At 66.1% G+C, this 13,535-nt stretch overlaps 5 protein-coding genes across 5 annotated transcripts in view; 2 read left to right on the forward strand and 3 right to left on the reverse strand.

Moving 5' to 3' along the window:
• The window catches only part of EMIHUDRAFT_214854 (hypothetical protein), a gene marked incomplete at both ends in the record, with an annotated part of 4,352 nt that extends 3,407 nt beyond the window's left edge, over positions 1-945 (reverse strand). The window contains one exon of the mRNA XM_005763441.1: positions 249-945. Coding sequence (XP_005763498.1) covers positions 249-945 — 697 coding nt within the window. The remainder of the gene's footprint in view (positions 1-248) is intronic.
• Positions 946-2,902: 1,957 nt separating this feature from the next.
• On the forward strand, positions 2,903-3,484 carry EMIHUDRAFT_214855 (hypothetical protein; the record flags this gene model as incomplete). Its single annotated transcript, XM_005763442.1, has 2 exons — positions 2,903-3,074; positions 3,237-3,484. The coding sequence occupies 2 exons, from the start codon at positions 2,903-2,905 to the stop codon at positions 3,482-3,484; spliced, it is 420 nt and encodes a 139-aa protein (XP_005763499.1).
• A 152-nt stretch (positions 3,485-3,636) lies between these two features.
• EMIHUDRAFT_214856 (hypothetical protein) lies at positions 3,637-5,429 on the reverse strand (the record flags this gene model as incomplete). The annotated part of the gene is made up of 5 exons (XM_005763443.1): positions 3,637-3,700; positions 3,780-3,952; positions 4,037-4,119; positions 4,213-4,526; positions 5,245-5,429. 5 exons carry the CDS (start codon positions 5,427-5,429, stop codon positions 3,637-3,639), a joined length of 819 nt encoding a protein of 272 aa, XP_005763500.1.
• Positions 5,430-6,997: 1,568 nt separating this feature from the next.
• Positions 6,998-9,188, reverse strand: EMIHUDRAFT_465098 (hypothetical protein; the record flags this gene model as incomplete). The annotated part of the gene is made up of 3 exons (XM_005763444.1): positions 6,998-7,447; positions 7,694-8,052; positions 8,501-9,188. 3 exons carry the CDS (start codon positions 9,186-9,188, stop codon positions 7,154-7,156), a joined length of 1,341 nt encoding a protein of 446 aa, XP_005763501.1. The 3' UTR covers positions 6,998-7,153.
• A 1,148-nt stretch (positions 9,189-10,336) lies between these two features.
• The window catches only part of EMIHUDRAFT_465099 (hypothetical protein), a gene marked incomplete at its 3' end in the record, with an annotated part of 3,742 nt that continues 543 nt past the window's right edge, over positions 10,337-13,535 (forward strand). The window contains exons 1-7 of the mRNA XM_005763445.1: positions 10,337-10,698; positions 10,831-11,097; positions 11,192-11,237; positions 11,308-11,357; positions 11,589-12,339; positions 12,680-13,116; positions 13,324-13,374. Of these exons, the coding sequence (XP_005763502.1) occupies positions 10,486-10,698; positions 10,831-11,097; positions 11,192-11,237; positions 11,308-11,357; positions 11,589-12,339; positions 12,680-13,116; positions 13,324-13,374 (1,815 nt within the window). The 5' untranslated portion in view covers positions 10,337-10,485. The remainder of the gene's footprint in view (positions 10,699-10,830; positions 11,098-11,191; positions 11,238-11,307; positions 11,358-11,588; positions 12,340-12,679; positions 13,117-13,323; positions 13,375-13,535) is intronic.

Raw genomic sequence — 13,535 nt, forward strand, 5'->3', positions numbered from 1 at the left:
GAGAGAGAGAGAGAGAGAGAGAGAGAGAGAGAGAGAGAGAGAGAGAGAGAGAGAGAGAGAGAGAGAGAGAGAGAGAGAGAGAGAGAGAGAGAGGGCGGCACGTGGCACGGAGCAGTCATGGCGCGTGGCAAGGAGCAGGCATGCGCGTGTCAATAGCCGTGTAGCAAGCAGACCTGCGGGCACATCGCGGGACGGGTCGTGCACGTGTCGCTGCCGCGGCCAGCTCGCATAGACGCCGCCAGTCGTACCGTCGGCGAGGCCGCCCGCCGAGCCGACCGCCGGAGAAAGAGTCTGCGCCGCCGACACCTCCTCCTCCGTCGCTTCGGCGGGCAGCAGGCGATCCCGCCCTCCGACCGCCTCCTCCTCTACCCCGCCCGCCTCCTCCGGCCTCGCCGCCGTGCCCGCGGAGAGCCTCCGCCGCCGTTCCGCGCCCTGAGACACCCGCGCACCGCCTTCGGACAACAGCCTCCTCCGCTGCTCTCGCCTGCGCACCTCAGCCTCGCCGCGCGCTTTGAGGTCCTCAAAGCGTCGCGCGGCGGCGTCGGAGCGCAGCTCGGCCCGCGGCGGCGGCTCCTCCTCCGGAGCCTCCTCCAGCTGCCGCAGCTCCGCGGCGAGCTGCGCCTGCTCGGCCCTCGCCTCCTGCTGCAGCACCTCGATGGCGCCGGCCGCGGCGTCGAAGCGGTCGCGCTCGCGCCGCTCCTCGCGGTCGCGCATCGTGCGGCTGTCCCGGCGGAGCGCCTCCACCTGCCGCAGCCGCTCTCTCAGCTCCACCGCCTTGCCTCGCGCAGGCAGGCCCTCGGCGACGCAAGCGCGCTGCAACTCGCGCCACGAGAGCACCTCGATGTCGCCGTGGTCGAGCCGGACTACGCGGATGCGAGGCGACCGGCAGGCCGGGAGAGGGGCAGCGGAGTAGAAGGCGGACGTGGCAAGCCATAGGTGAATCATGCCTGCCCGGGCCTCCAGTGATCGCGGTGGAGAAGCGATCGCGGCATCTGGCAAGGAAAAGAATTTTACAACGCAAGTCCTCGCACAACACTGTCCCCGCACGCTAGCTCGTTCACCGTCTAAAGAAATAGGACTACGTTTAACCGGGTCTCGCAACAAGTGCAATACAGAGCCTCGCACCCTTTCGCCTTCTCATCACTGCCCCGGCGCCCACGCCTCGACCTGCTTGGGCAGCAGCTGGTTGGAAAGGTCCTCTCCGTGGCCTAGAATGCCGCTTTCACCCATGCCCCAGGTGAAGGTGGCGCCGTCGGCGGTGAGGGCGATGCTGCGGTCGTTTCCCGCCGACACGGCGACGACGCGCCGCCCTTCCAGCGTCTCGACCTTCTTCGGCAGCAGCTGCTGCTGCTCGTCGCCGTGGCCCAATCGGCCGAAGAGACCGTAGCCCCAGCTCCAGACGGCGCCGTCGGCGGTGACGGCGAGGCTGAGGTTGGCTCCCGCCGACACAGCGACGACGCGCTGGCCAGCAAAGGCCTCGACCTTCTTGGGCAGCGGCTGGTTCTGCTCGTCGCCGTGGCCCAGCCGGCCAAAGGTTCCACCGCCCCAGCTCCACATGCTGCCGTCAGCGGCGAGGGCGAGGCTGTGGTGCAGCCCAGCCGACACAGCGATAATGCGCTGGCCAGCAAAGGCCTCGATCTTCTTGGGCAGCAGCTGGCGCTGCTCGTCGCCGTGGCCCAGCTTGCCAGAGCCTCCACCGCCCCAGCTCCAGACGGCGCCGTCGGCGGTGACGGCGAGGCTGAGGTTGGCTCCCGCCGACACAGCGACGACGCGCTGGCCAGCAAAGGCCTCGACCTTCTTGGGCAGCGGCTGGTCCTGCTCGTCGCCGTGGCCCAGCCGGCCAAAGCCTCCACCGCCCCAGCTCCACATGCTGCCGTCAGCGGCGAGGGCGAGGCTGTGCATGTCTCCAGCCGACGCGGCAGCGACGCGCTGACCAGTGAGGTCCTCGACCTTCGTCGGCTCCAGCTGGGCCTGCTCGTCGCCGTGGCCCAAGCGGCCTTGGCGTCCACTTCCCCAGCTCCAGACAGCTCCGCCGGCGGTGAGGGCGAGGCTGTGGTATGCTCCAGCCGACACGCTCACGGCGCGCTCGCCGCCCAGCGGAGAAGGGAGGCGCGTCGGCGCGTTGAGCCGCGTCACGCCCTCGCCGTGGCCGAGCAGGGCTGGAGAGTAGGACGGCGCAAAGCCGCACGACGAGAGCCGCCCCTCGCCATCGATGAAGACGCTGTGCCGCTCGCCTGCTGCCGCCCTCGCCGGCGGGTTGGACTCGCACAGCAGCGCAGCAACGCACAGCCACCGCACGGCGCAGCTCTCGCCCTCTGGCTGCGCCGGCAGCTCGAAGCCGCGCTCTTGCGCCCGCAAGCGGATGCTCTCCACCGCAAGCGAGGCGTGGAAGAGCAGCGAGACGGCCGCGACACGAGCGATGTCGGCGGGGTCGCAGCGAGAGACGACGCGCACGAGGAGGTCCGTGGGGAGGTCAAGGAAGTGGGTGGGTGGCGGCGTGTCTGGCGGGGGAGCGGTGGTGGGCGCGAGCGGGGCAGACATGATCGCGAGAAAAAGAATTCGGTCGGGGCATTGGGTGGTAACAAGCATCCCCTTAAAATCCCTGTGTGGTGGCGGCGTGCCGTCCTCCCATCCCTCCCTTGGGTCGTCCGTTTTCTTTCTTTCTTTAAGCATCCCCGAGTGTCTTCAAACCAAATAGGGTGTGAATAGAGCTGTCTTGTCTTGATGGTCCTGAGGACGAAGACACCTCAAACTTTGATGAAGCCGCGAGTTTAAATAGTTTTCATTAGCTGTGAATAGGAGGTATTTTCTTCTCAATAACAAGGCTGTGAATAGTTTATGCGCGCCTGTTACCTGGGTTTCGCGCCACGGGCCACGAGAGCCCTGGTAGAGCCCAGCTGGCATGTTCAATCGTCCGGGTGGTGGGCTGTTTGCACGCAGACGTCTCGTCGCCGTGGCCGACGCATGGCTGGTCCGACGTGTGGAGGAGTTTGACCTCAGCCAGGCCGTCGGTGTCGGCGGGCTGACGGCAGCCGCCGGAATCGCGATTCGCTCTGCCAGCTGCCAGCAGCCTCGTGTCGCCGCTCGTTGGCGCAGCAGCAGCGATTGGCCTTTGCGCCGTCGCTCGACGGCGTCACCGCCCATCCGACCTGCGCAGCTCCTGCAGCTCCTGCTGTCAGTCTTCTGCTCTCACGCACCTCACTCGCCGCGCGCGGATTGTGCGCCGCGCCAAGCAGGACACGTGCTCAAACAATGCGAGAACTTGGTTGCGCCGCTTAGTGGCGGCGCTGCTTTAGAGGAAGCGGCAGCGTGGGAGGCAAAGCAGATGGAGGCGGCGCGGCATGCCAAGGAGCTGCTGCTGGCGGAGGTTGAGCGGCTAAGTGCAGCAAGGGCCAAGAGCAAGAAGGGCAAGAAGAAGAAGAAGAATGTGGACGTGGGCGATACGGGCGCCGCTAGGCTCAACGAGGAGATGCTGTGCAGTTAGAGAGCTCGTAGCGAGCTCGATTTTGATGAGAATTTGATGACGGAAATATCTCAATTTTGAGCAAAAAACGCCCAAAAAAATCGGCGCCTGCGGCGGGCCAGCCTCCGGCGGCGCCTGCGGCGGGCCGCTGGGGCCTCCGCCCCAGACCCCGTTTACACCCGAGCTATGCCCCACGACCGGGACATGAAGACCGGTTGCCGTCGCCGCCTCGCGGGCCTCCGCGTTGAAGAGGAAGAGGCGGCGCGGGACCTTCCTTGTACCACAGCGCCACCATGGGGATGAGCCCGGGGGGTACCAGCGACGCAGGCCAGCAAAGATGGCCTCTCGTGAGATGGAGTTGAAGCCATTCAAACTTCTTGTCGTCCCCGAGGCCCGCGCGACGGCGTGCCGCAGCGTAATGAATAAAACGGAAGTCACCTCGATGGGTAAAGCGGGAATCATTGCCGTCATTGAGAGCGAGCTTTTCCCCTGGTAGTAAGCTGCGGAAGTTTTCTTTTTGAAAAAACATACACGTACAGAGAGAGAGTCCACGTACAGGAGAGACGTGTCCACGCAGCCTGCCCTCGCGCTCGCGGCAATCCTCGAGAGTCCGTAGCTCTCCGCGCCCTCGCTGGTGCCTCGGCGCTCGCAGTCAACTGTCACACAAATAGACGAGCGCGGGAAAAGGTAGATACCGAAGGAACTCGAGTGGCGGGTCGCGGCTTCGCGTCACGCCGCCGGTGCGCGACCGAGGACTGCCCCGCCCCAGCTGAGCACCATCGGCCTCGTTGCTCGCCGTTTGAGTTGCCTCGCCTGCGCTGCGCCGCCCGCAGCGCGGCCCCGAGGCACCGGCACGCGCACCGCATGCGCGTCTCTACTCAGGGACTTGCGGAGTTGGGGAGGAGCGTGACGAGAGCCGCCAGCCTCGACACACAACTGCTCCTCCAATAGCTTCGCCATCCCGTTCGCCGGACGCGCCGTGGGCTCGCTCACCGGACGGCCTCCCGGAGCCGCACCATGCACGTTCACCGCTGCCTTCTGGCTGTCACGGGGGCTCTCCGGCCTGAGAGCGGCCGGGGGAGGGCGGGAAGGGGGGCTCGTCAACTTCCAAATCTGGTGATCTCTGGTCTATCGACTGGCACAAGAGAAACGCTTCGAGAGGATTGTCTAGACATCTAGGGGCATTACCACTGGTAAAGAATGCTGGGTGGCACCGACGTACTTGGCGCCGGTAGGCTGAGTGCAGGCACACCAGCGAGGCTGCCGCACGGCGTTGGGCTTGCAGGCACACCAGCCAGGCTGCTGCGAGGCGACTTTGCTTGAAGGCAGTGATTCGCGTGCGGTCTTGCGCAGTGCTCCTCACCCGCGAGGTGTACAGCCGCAGCATCGGGCCTCCACGACTCGATAGCACCGCCTCTGGGCGAGAGCATCGCAACTTGCACGCACCTATCCGGTGCAGATTTATGCGTAACCGCCGCCCGATGATTGCGAGTACGAGCCCAGAGCAGACCTGGTAGAGACAGTCGCAGAGGGCGTCGTGCACAGTGTTTGGCAGTGTTGTCGGTACAGAACCAATAAGCAGCACAAAGGCGGAAGCAGCTGGCTTGGTATGATCTAGTTTCTCGGATGCCACTGCACAGCGTGGCGGCATGTTGTATGTGTCATGTTTTCACGGACGTAAATAAAAGCGATCGGCAGCTCAACCTTCCGACGACAGCCCGGCAACAGCGAGAGGGGGGCGGGAGTGTGACCATGCCCGTGCGATGCGGCGTGCGGGTGACTTTGGAGACGGCGAGGCGGAGAGGGAGGTGTCGGTCGACTCGGTGGCGTTGGAGTTCGGCGACGAGGGCACCTCTAGCATCGAGGGCGACCCTGGGCACGGCACGGCAGGCAGGCCCTCCATCAGCATCAGGAAGGATCGGAGGTCGGAGAGCTCCATCGACGGCTGCGTGGTCGGGTCCTTCATTACTCCTGCGAGCGAGAGGGCGGGCGCTGGAGGCCGTGCGAGCCGGTGCGCGCGTGCGGCGCGCTGCGCGCTTCGCGCAGCTCGTGGCAGGTGCGGGCGAGGGCTCCAGCAGGACGCACCTTGTGTTGATGAGCGGTGCAAGGCTTAGGGGGGCGGTTTTGGAATCCCGTCGCGACCAAGAACGGTCGTCCGTTTCCCGAAACGATCGGAGCTGCTGTAATAATCTCGAAACGTCCCCGGCGGTTATTGGAAACGTTGCCGACTGATCGAGTCCCAGGCAAGTTTTACGGCCGCAGGCGATTGATGGCGGCGGAAGGTATGGGGGGCCGTGGCGAGGCTGCCTGCTCGAGTCCGAAAAAAACAAACCAGCCCGGCATGGATGGATGGATGGGCTCTTCGAACAGAGTAGGGTACTCGTAGGTGTGATGTACGCGCAGGGGTGGCGCGTATTTCCATACGAAGCTTGAGGGTGGTCTACGGGTGCCACCGTCGGGATCTGACTGAGGCGGCCCGGGGTGGTGTTAGCTGCTTTTTACTTGCGAGACGGAACGTGCCGCAAGCGCCAAGGCGCAAGGGGAAACAACTCTCTCTCCCAGCAGACAGGCTCGACACAGGTGCGAACTGGCGCGTGCTAGCACTGTCACAGGCACACCACCGGAGCCGCGTAAGCGACTCCGTTAATAAAGTATTTTACGACAAAACTCTAGACCAGTCCAGTCCGAGCCTGACTGTTCTTCACCTTCCTACATACACACATACTCCCTCGCACGACACTGGGCACGGGACTGGCGCGCAGTGGCACTAGCACAGGTACACCACGGGAGCCGCCTAAGCGACTCCTGCGAGGGCGGCCAGCTAACCAGCTCTGCATCTCGCAACACACTCATGACAGGGACAGACCAGGCGCAGGAAAAGGGAGCGGGGCCCGAATCCAAGGGACCACCCCGTCGGGCGGAAGAGCTGAGAACTCAGGTCCAGTAGGAAGGCTGCTGGCTCCTGACTCATCCCCCAAATCCCCCACCCCTCTGGCCTGAAAGCAAACCTTACCATTCCACCACCTCACACCCCCCCCCTCCCCTAGCGCCTAGGGCTAAGCAGTGCGCGAGCCCACCCGACTTCAGGCGAGACGTCGACCACTCCTCGGGAATAGTTCTGTCAGTGGCTGCACTAGATGCCCATAGAGGCGCGCGGCGCGGGCGGATGACTAGGGGAGAAAAAGCGGAGATCCTAGCTCGCTGGGAGACGTGCGCAACCTAAAGTTGGGAATAGGGGAGAGAAGTGTCAGTGTGAGGGGAGGGCGTACGCGCCGGCGTTTTTGTGAACAGCTTTTTTATCTAAACCCGGAGCTGCTCGGCCCCCACTGTTGCACTACCGAGAGATCAAACAAGACGGGACAGCCACGGCCCCCGGAGCGCGCGGCGGGCCGCGGCCGCGCGGGGAGCGGGGCCGGGGGGAGCAGGGCCCCTGCGCGTGCTGCGCGGGGCCGGGCCTGGGAGAGCCGCGCGGGGTTGTCGCGCGCACTCGGCAGGGGATTCCGAGCGCGTACCTTATAGACTTTTTCGTTGGTCGAAACGTGGACGGTGTTCACGTAGAGGCTATACGCGCCCTAGCCGGGAAAACCGCGACGCTGTGCAAAGAGAGCACGAATAGGTAGGCGCGATGAGACTGCGCGCTGGCCAGTTTGCACTGTGTGTGGGTGTGTGTGTTAGCTGTCACTGCGGGCGTCATGACCCGCCGGTCGGCGAGTCGTGACTGGGGCTCGGACCGCGGCGGAGCCACGTCTGCTGCTCGGCGGTGGCCGCGGTGCCAGCGGCCGCCACACCGCACCCGCCCGTCTCCTCGAACCCTGCCCCTAGCGACTCCTCCGCAGATCGCCATTTACCCAGCTGCGGCGCCGGGTCCGACACGGCGCGCGCGGGCGTGCGCGGGCTGCGGCTGCCGCGGCTTGCGGCGAGGGAGTGGATCGACGAGGGCGTCTGCGACTCGGGGTCCGAAAGGGACTCCTCGCCGGACGTCACCTGCATCAAATGCGAACACAACGACTCGGGCGTGTCTCGGGTGGTCTCAGCCCATCTCGGGCCCAAGAGCGCCCCCTCGCCGCACACGCTCCCTTGAGCGGCCCTTGAGCGGTGTGCCTTCTCTCCCCGTCTCTCCCCCGTCTCTCCCGCGTCTCTCCCCCGTCTCTCCCGCGTCTCTCCCCCGTCTCTCCCCGTCTCTCCCCGTCTCTCCCCGTCTCTCCCCGTCTCTCCCCGTCTCTCGGGCACCTTGAGCAGCGCCGTGCCTTCGCTCGCGATGGCTCGCACCGGCGCCACTCCTGGGTCGCGCCCTGTCCGCTTCCCGCACGCTCTCGCGATGCGGTCGGCGAGCGGACTGCCGGGCGACGCCAGGTTGAAGAGCAGCGTCGAGAGGACGACCATGTTGACACCGACGATGACGCGCGCCGTGACCGGCACGTCGAAGAGGAGGGCCGAGGCCACGGCGTTGAGCACAATCGAGATTCCGACGGCGAAAGTCTTGAGGATGTTGTCCGCAAACTTGAGCGCCATCGAGACGGCGACGCCGCCGAGCGCGTTGAGTGCCACCGCCACCCACACGACCATGTTGAACCCGACCATCAGGTTCCCTCGCCGGAGGTGGCTGTAGTCGTACACAACCATGGTGACATAGGGTGAGGGTGAGGGTGAGGGTGAGGGTGAGGGTGAGGGTGAGGGTGAGGGTGAGGGTGAGGGTGAGGGTGAGGGTGAGGGTGAGGGTGAGGGTGAGGGTGAGGGTGAGGGTGAGGGTGAGGGTGAGGGTGAGGGTGAGGGTGAGGGTGAGGGTGAGGGTGAGGGTGAGGGTGAGGGTGAGTTGCAGTCACACACAGCCATGGTGGCCTGTGCCACGGGATGGGCCGAGGCGAGGGCGGGAAGGGCGGGGAGGAGGTAGAGCACTCGTGGCACGAGGGAGAGACGCGCAGTGAGTACAGCATGCAGCGGAAGGCAGCAGGAGTACACAGGTGCATGTCCTCTCCATACCGACGGCCGAAAGCACTGGTTGGAAGGCAGGAACACGGGTCCGCTTCTAAGAGGCACTTCTAAGAGGCAGGCTGACCCAGGCGGTCGGCAGCGCGAAGAGCGAGAGCTGTATGGACTGCAGCCAGAGCGTGAGCGGGAGCGACTTGAAGAGCTTCTCCAGAAAGACGCCCGAGTAGGCCGAGAGCATCGTCGCAAGCAGCATCGCCCCGGCGCCCGAGAGCGAGTTGCGGTCCTGGCTGCCGTTTCCGCCGGTCTTGTCCTGCAGCTGCATCACAACTAGGCCGAGCGTGAGAACGAGCAGGGCGCCCCACTGCGGCAGGTTGAGCCGCCGGTCAAGCATGAGCACGGTCGCGACCGCCGTCGTGATGACCTTCATCTGCGAGGTGACCGCCGCCGTGACGGGGTCGAGGTGTGACAGCGCATAGTACCAGAGGTTGTTCTGGAGGGTGTAGCAGAGGGCGGGGACGGCGAAGAGGAGCGTCGTCGAGCCGTGCTCGAAGGGCAGCGCGGCGACCAGCGACACCGCTCTCCGCAGCGAGCTCTCCTCCGCCGCGAGCAGCAGCACCGCCGCCGCGAACTTTAGGCACTCGGCGTAAAAGACGGCGACGGTCGGGAGGTACGCGGGCCGGAGCGTGCGCGAGTAGCTCGTCACGAGGATCAGCGACGAGTTCTGTACCACGATCAGCACCAGGCAGAACGCGCGAAGAGTCTGATCCCGCCGGCTCGACTCTCCCAGCTTTGGCATCGTGGCGGCGGCGCGGCGGCAGTGTGCGCGGGGCTATGCAGCCCGGCCCGAGAGAGCGAGGCGGCTCGTAGGTCCTGTGTGGCGCGGCAGCGGCGGCACTCCTAGGGCCGCGGCGACGGCAAGCCCGGCCTGTGCCCGCGGGGCAAGACGGTGGATGGACGGAGCGCTCGTGGAAGCACCCGGCGACACGACAACTTCTACACCTTGACCGCGCGTCGTTTTGCCAACTCTTTATTTTTTTTGAGAGCGCCTTCGTTGTTAATAGTACAAACCAATGGTCCCTTGCAAGCGGTCCTTTGTTGCAGTCGCACACACGCACACGCCGCGCCGCACCGCGCGCCCGCCCGCTGCCCCGCCCAGGCGGGAAAGAGACGAGGGGATGGGACAGCGAAGGAGGAGCCCAACACGTATGGGAGGGTTCAGTTGTGCGTCACGCTGCCCGGCGTTTCTCACTTTCCGGGAGTGACCCCTACACTCTACCCCGACCCCATTCCCCCCTCCTCGTTCCCGCCCGCCTCGAACTCTCTGGACCCCGACAAGCCGCTCGACGTTATGGGCCTCTGCCCCGCACGCCCCCGCCCCTTCTCGCTTCTGCCCCTCGCACACACCCAGGCCCGACACGCACATACAAGACAAACCCGGCGTCCTGCTCTCAAAAGAAAAGAAAAAATGGGAAGGAGGAGACCAGCGGGGGAGACTCCCCGCCTATGCAACACCCCAGGGAGGGGCTGCCATCGCCGAAGCTGTGCCTAAGCATAACTCCCAAACCCGCAGCGGCCCGGGAGGCCTTGGGGGCAGCCTGCCGGACCGCTGTTGCACGGGGCTAAGCACCAGAAGATGAGTGTAGTTGATGGATCGGGCTGTCGACCGTGCCTCCCCTCTTTTCATCAGAGTGGGACCTACGCCGCGCCGGGTAGGGGGCGCGCCTGTCGTCTGTGCGGGGAGAGCGGCATTGTGCATGGAGTGCATTGCCGTTCTTAACGGAGTCGCTTAGGCGGCTCCGGTGGTGAGCCGGTGTGTGTGCCAGTCCGCGCCAGTCCGCGCCCTTGTCGTGCCAAGGCTTGTCGTTTAAGAATTCTGCTCCCGAGAAATTCTTCGAGGTCTCGGAATTGTTTTTTTTTACCTTGCTTCATCGCAGATGGGCGAGGCGCTGCTCTTGCGCCTGGCAGTGATTATAGCCACCGCTATCGCTGTCGTATGCCTCTTCCGCCAGCCGCTCTCCGCTGCACCGCCACCCCGCCAGGCGCCAGCCTCCTGGGCGAGGCTTCCGGACCGATGCGCCCCGGCGTGCTGTCCCATGGCCAAGTGCATGGCATGCGGGCCGGGCACAACCTCGTTGCCCAGGCACAGCCCCGCCGACTCCGTGACGGGCTGCGAGCCGGTTTGCGACTTTCGCTGCATTGAGACACCGGCGCGGGCGGCATTCGAGCCAGCGCCGTCGCGGCTGCTGGCGGGTCCTGACTGGTCGGTGGCGGCGTCGCTCCGGGCGCTCGAGCTCGAGCATTCGGCGGTCTGAAACCCTAGATGCGGAAGCAGCTCCGTATCCAGCTCGCTCTCGAGAGGACACGGCAGTAAGCCATAGATGGAGACACCGCACGGCACCGTCTTCGCGCCGCGACGTTGGTGGTGCTCCTGACGCTAGGTCTGGAACTCGACTCGACGCGTCGTCGTGGTCGGCCTCAAGGTGCGCCGCGACTTCAACGTCTACCGCGCCGCCTTTGCCTCTCGAGGCTTTGCGGCGATGCACCTGCCGACGCCACTGCTGCTGCGCTCTGAGCCGGGGTCTGGGCTGCACTACGGCCCTGTGGCGGCGCCGAGGCGGCTAGAGAGTGTCGCGGCCGTGCTCTGCCACTCTGTTCTCGCCAGCCACTGCTTCAAGGGGTATCCGGACGCCGCGGGCGGCGCGGAGGCTGCCAGCCTTAGATCGGGGGATGCGCACTCATGTACTCCGGCACGGCTCGATACCCCCCTCCCGCCCTGACTCTGGTTTGTTCGCGCCGCAGGCCGCCAACGCGACGGACCCGTCCGAGGCGGCGCGCCGCATCTTTGGCGCCGTCGAGCCGTCGGTCAAGATGGCTACACCCTGATTTCCACGAACCTACTCGGAACTTTCTTGTAGGCGCCGTCGAGCCGTCGGTCAAGATCAACCGCCTGCCAGGCGCGCGGCAGGTGCGTTTGTGGTAGCCCAAGACAGCGCTACACAACGGCCTCTACGTTGGGTCGTGCCTAGAAGAAGCCGCAGGGAAATCCCACCCGCACCCCGAGCCATCGTCGTGGAGCGCGTACGCGACGTAGATAGAGAGGTGGTGCGGTCTGGGTGGACGCTAGACAGGGGTCGACGCACGCTGGAGCGAAAAGCAGACACACAAACTCACCCCGTGATGCGACGTCGTCCGGCAGGTGCTCACCGCCAAGGATGGCCTCTGCGCCACCCTCCGCGCCTCGGGCCTGTCGGCGGCGGAGACGTCGCGCTTCACTTTTCCATGCTGGAGCCTGCCCGAGGACCGACGCCGCTTGCGCGACGCGCTGCGAAGGGGTGTCGACAGTTCGGTGCAGTCGAGCGATGCGGTGCGAGGAGGTGTCGAGCCGCACGCGCCTCAAGGCGATGCGGGAGGAGGCAATGGAGGAGGCAATGGTGGCAATGGAGGCGGAGATTCAGGCGATGCATTGGGCGGTGGGGTCGACGTGGGGCAAGCCCAGGCCGGCTGGCGGCGCAGAGAGGCGTTCCCGTGGCGGCGCGGGTTGTGGATCGTCAAGCCAGCCCGCGGATCGGTGGGGCACGGCATTGCCATCGCAAACGCATCGGAGCTGCTCGCAGCGATGCGCGGGGAGGCCGTCGCGCTCTCCTACGGCGGCTCCTTCCCTCCCGGCCGTGCGGTCGTATCGCCCTACCTCTCCGAGCCCCTGCTTCACGACGGCCGCAAGTGGGACTTGCGCACCTACGTCCTCTGCACGTCGGCGCTGCCGATGCGGCTGTACCTCTTCACGGAGGGCGTCGTGCGCTATGCCGCCGCCGCGTACGGTTCCTCCGGTCGCGCAGCGTACCTCACCAACACGCACGTTGGGAAGGAAACGCTGCACCGTGGCATCGCTCCCATCACGGGCACCTTCGCCGCGCTCGGTGACCACTTTAGCGCGCGCGCCCAGCGAGGTGGTGGGGAGGGCGAAGGCGGAGGCGGAGGGGGCGGCGGAGAGGGCGGCGGAGGCGGAGGCGGGCCGCTCTTCCGCGGGCACGCCTCCATGCTGGGCGCGATGCGGCGCGTCGTCGGCGCGCTCTTTCTCTCCGCGGAGCCGCAGTTCTCACGCTTCTACGAGGCGAGATCTAGTCGAGATCTAGTCGAGATCTAGTCGAGATCGCCCGAGATCGCCCGAGATTGCCCGAGACAACCGAGGCTACACAAGGCTACGCGAGACCACCGAGAGACGAGCTCACCCGCACCTCCCCGTTGCCTCCCCGTCGGATGAGGCGCGCATGCGGCAGAGGCGCGCAGGCGCGGGGACGGGACAGTCTGGTGGCTCGAGGCTGGCCGGCGGTGGCGGCGCGTTGGGGTGCGCCTCGTGCTACCACATCTTCGGAGTCGACCTGATCGCTGACCGCGGAGGGGAGTTCCGCGTCATCGAGGTGAATGTCCAGCCTGACCTCACCCTCTCCCAATCCGGTTGCGCGGCTGCCGCGGCTAGCGCAGCTCCCGCGAGCACCGACACCGGAGCGGCGGGCGACGGCTGCTGGGGAGGCTCCTTCTCGTATGACCACGCCAAGCGAGCCGCCGCGTACAACGCCGTGAGCGTCGTCTACGCCGACCGGTCCGCCGCAGCGACGCTCGCGAGACTGCTCACGCCGCTCGCCGGGCGGGTGATCGCCTTCCCGCGGCTGCTCGCCCCCGGCGGCGGCTTGGCCGCCGACGCCCTCTCCTACTTGCTCGAGGCGGTGCGAGAGGGCGCCGCCGGATGCTTGCCTGCCGCTGTACCCTTGAACTGTCCACCAACTTGCTCGGAACTGTCTTGTAGGCGTTGCCGCCGGGTGCTTCCTGCCCGTGTACCCCTCCGGCCGAGCGCGCAGCGAGCACGCCACTCGTTGGAGGCGCCTCGCGGGCGATGGGAGCTTTCCGTGAGCCTTCTCGGAAGCTTCCTGCAGGCACGCCGCGCACTGGAGGCGCTTGGCGGCCGCCGCAACGACGAAGTGGGGGTGCGGCGGCGAGGGCGGCTGCGGCGGCTTCGATTTTGAGCGGCGGCGGCAGATGGACGCGCTTCTGCATGGGGCCCTGCATGGCGAGGCGGAGAGTACCTACGTTTTTCTAGATGCCCCGAGGTAGGGAGGCCCCCCCGCAAAGGGAGGGGGCGGGGGGG

Source organism: Emiliania huxleyi, assembly GCF_000372725.1.
Source record: "Emiliania huxleyi CCMP1516 unplaced genomic scaffold EMIHUscaffold_63, whole genome shotgun sequence".
Classification (NCBI taxonomy): Eukaryota; Haptophyta; order Isochrysidales; family Noelaerhabdaceae; genus Emiliania; species Emiliania huxleyi.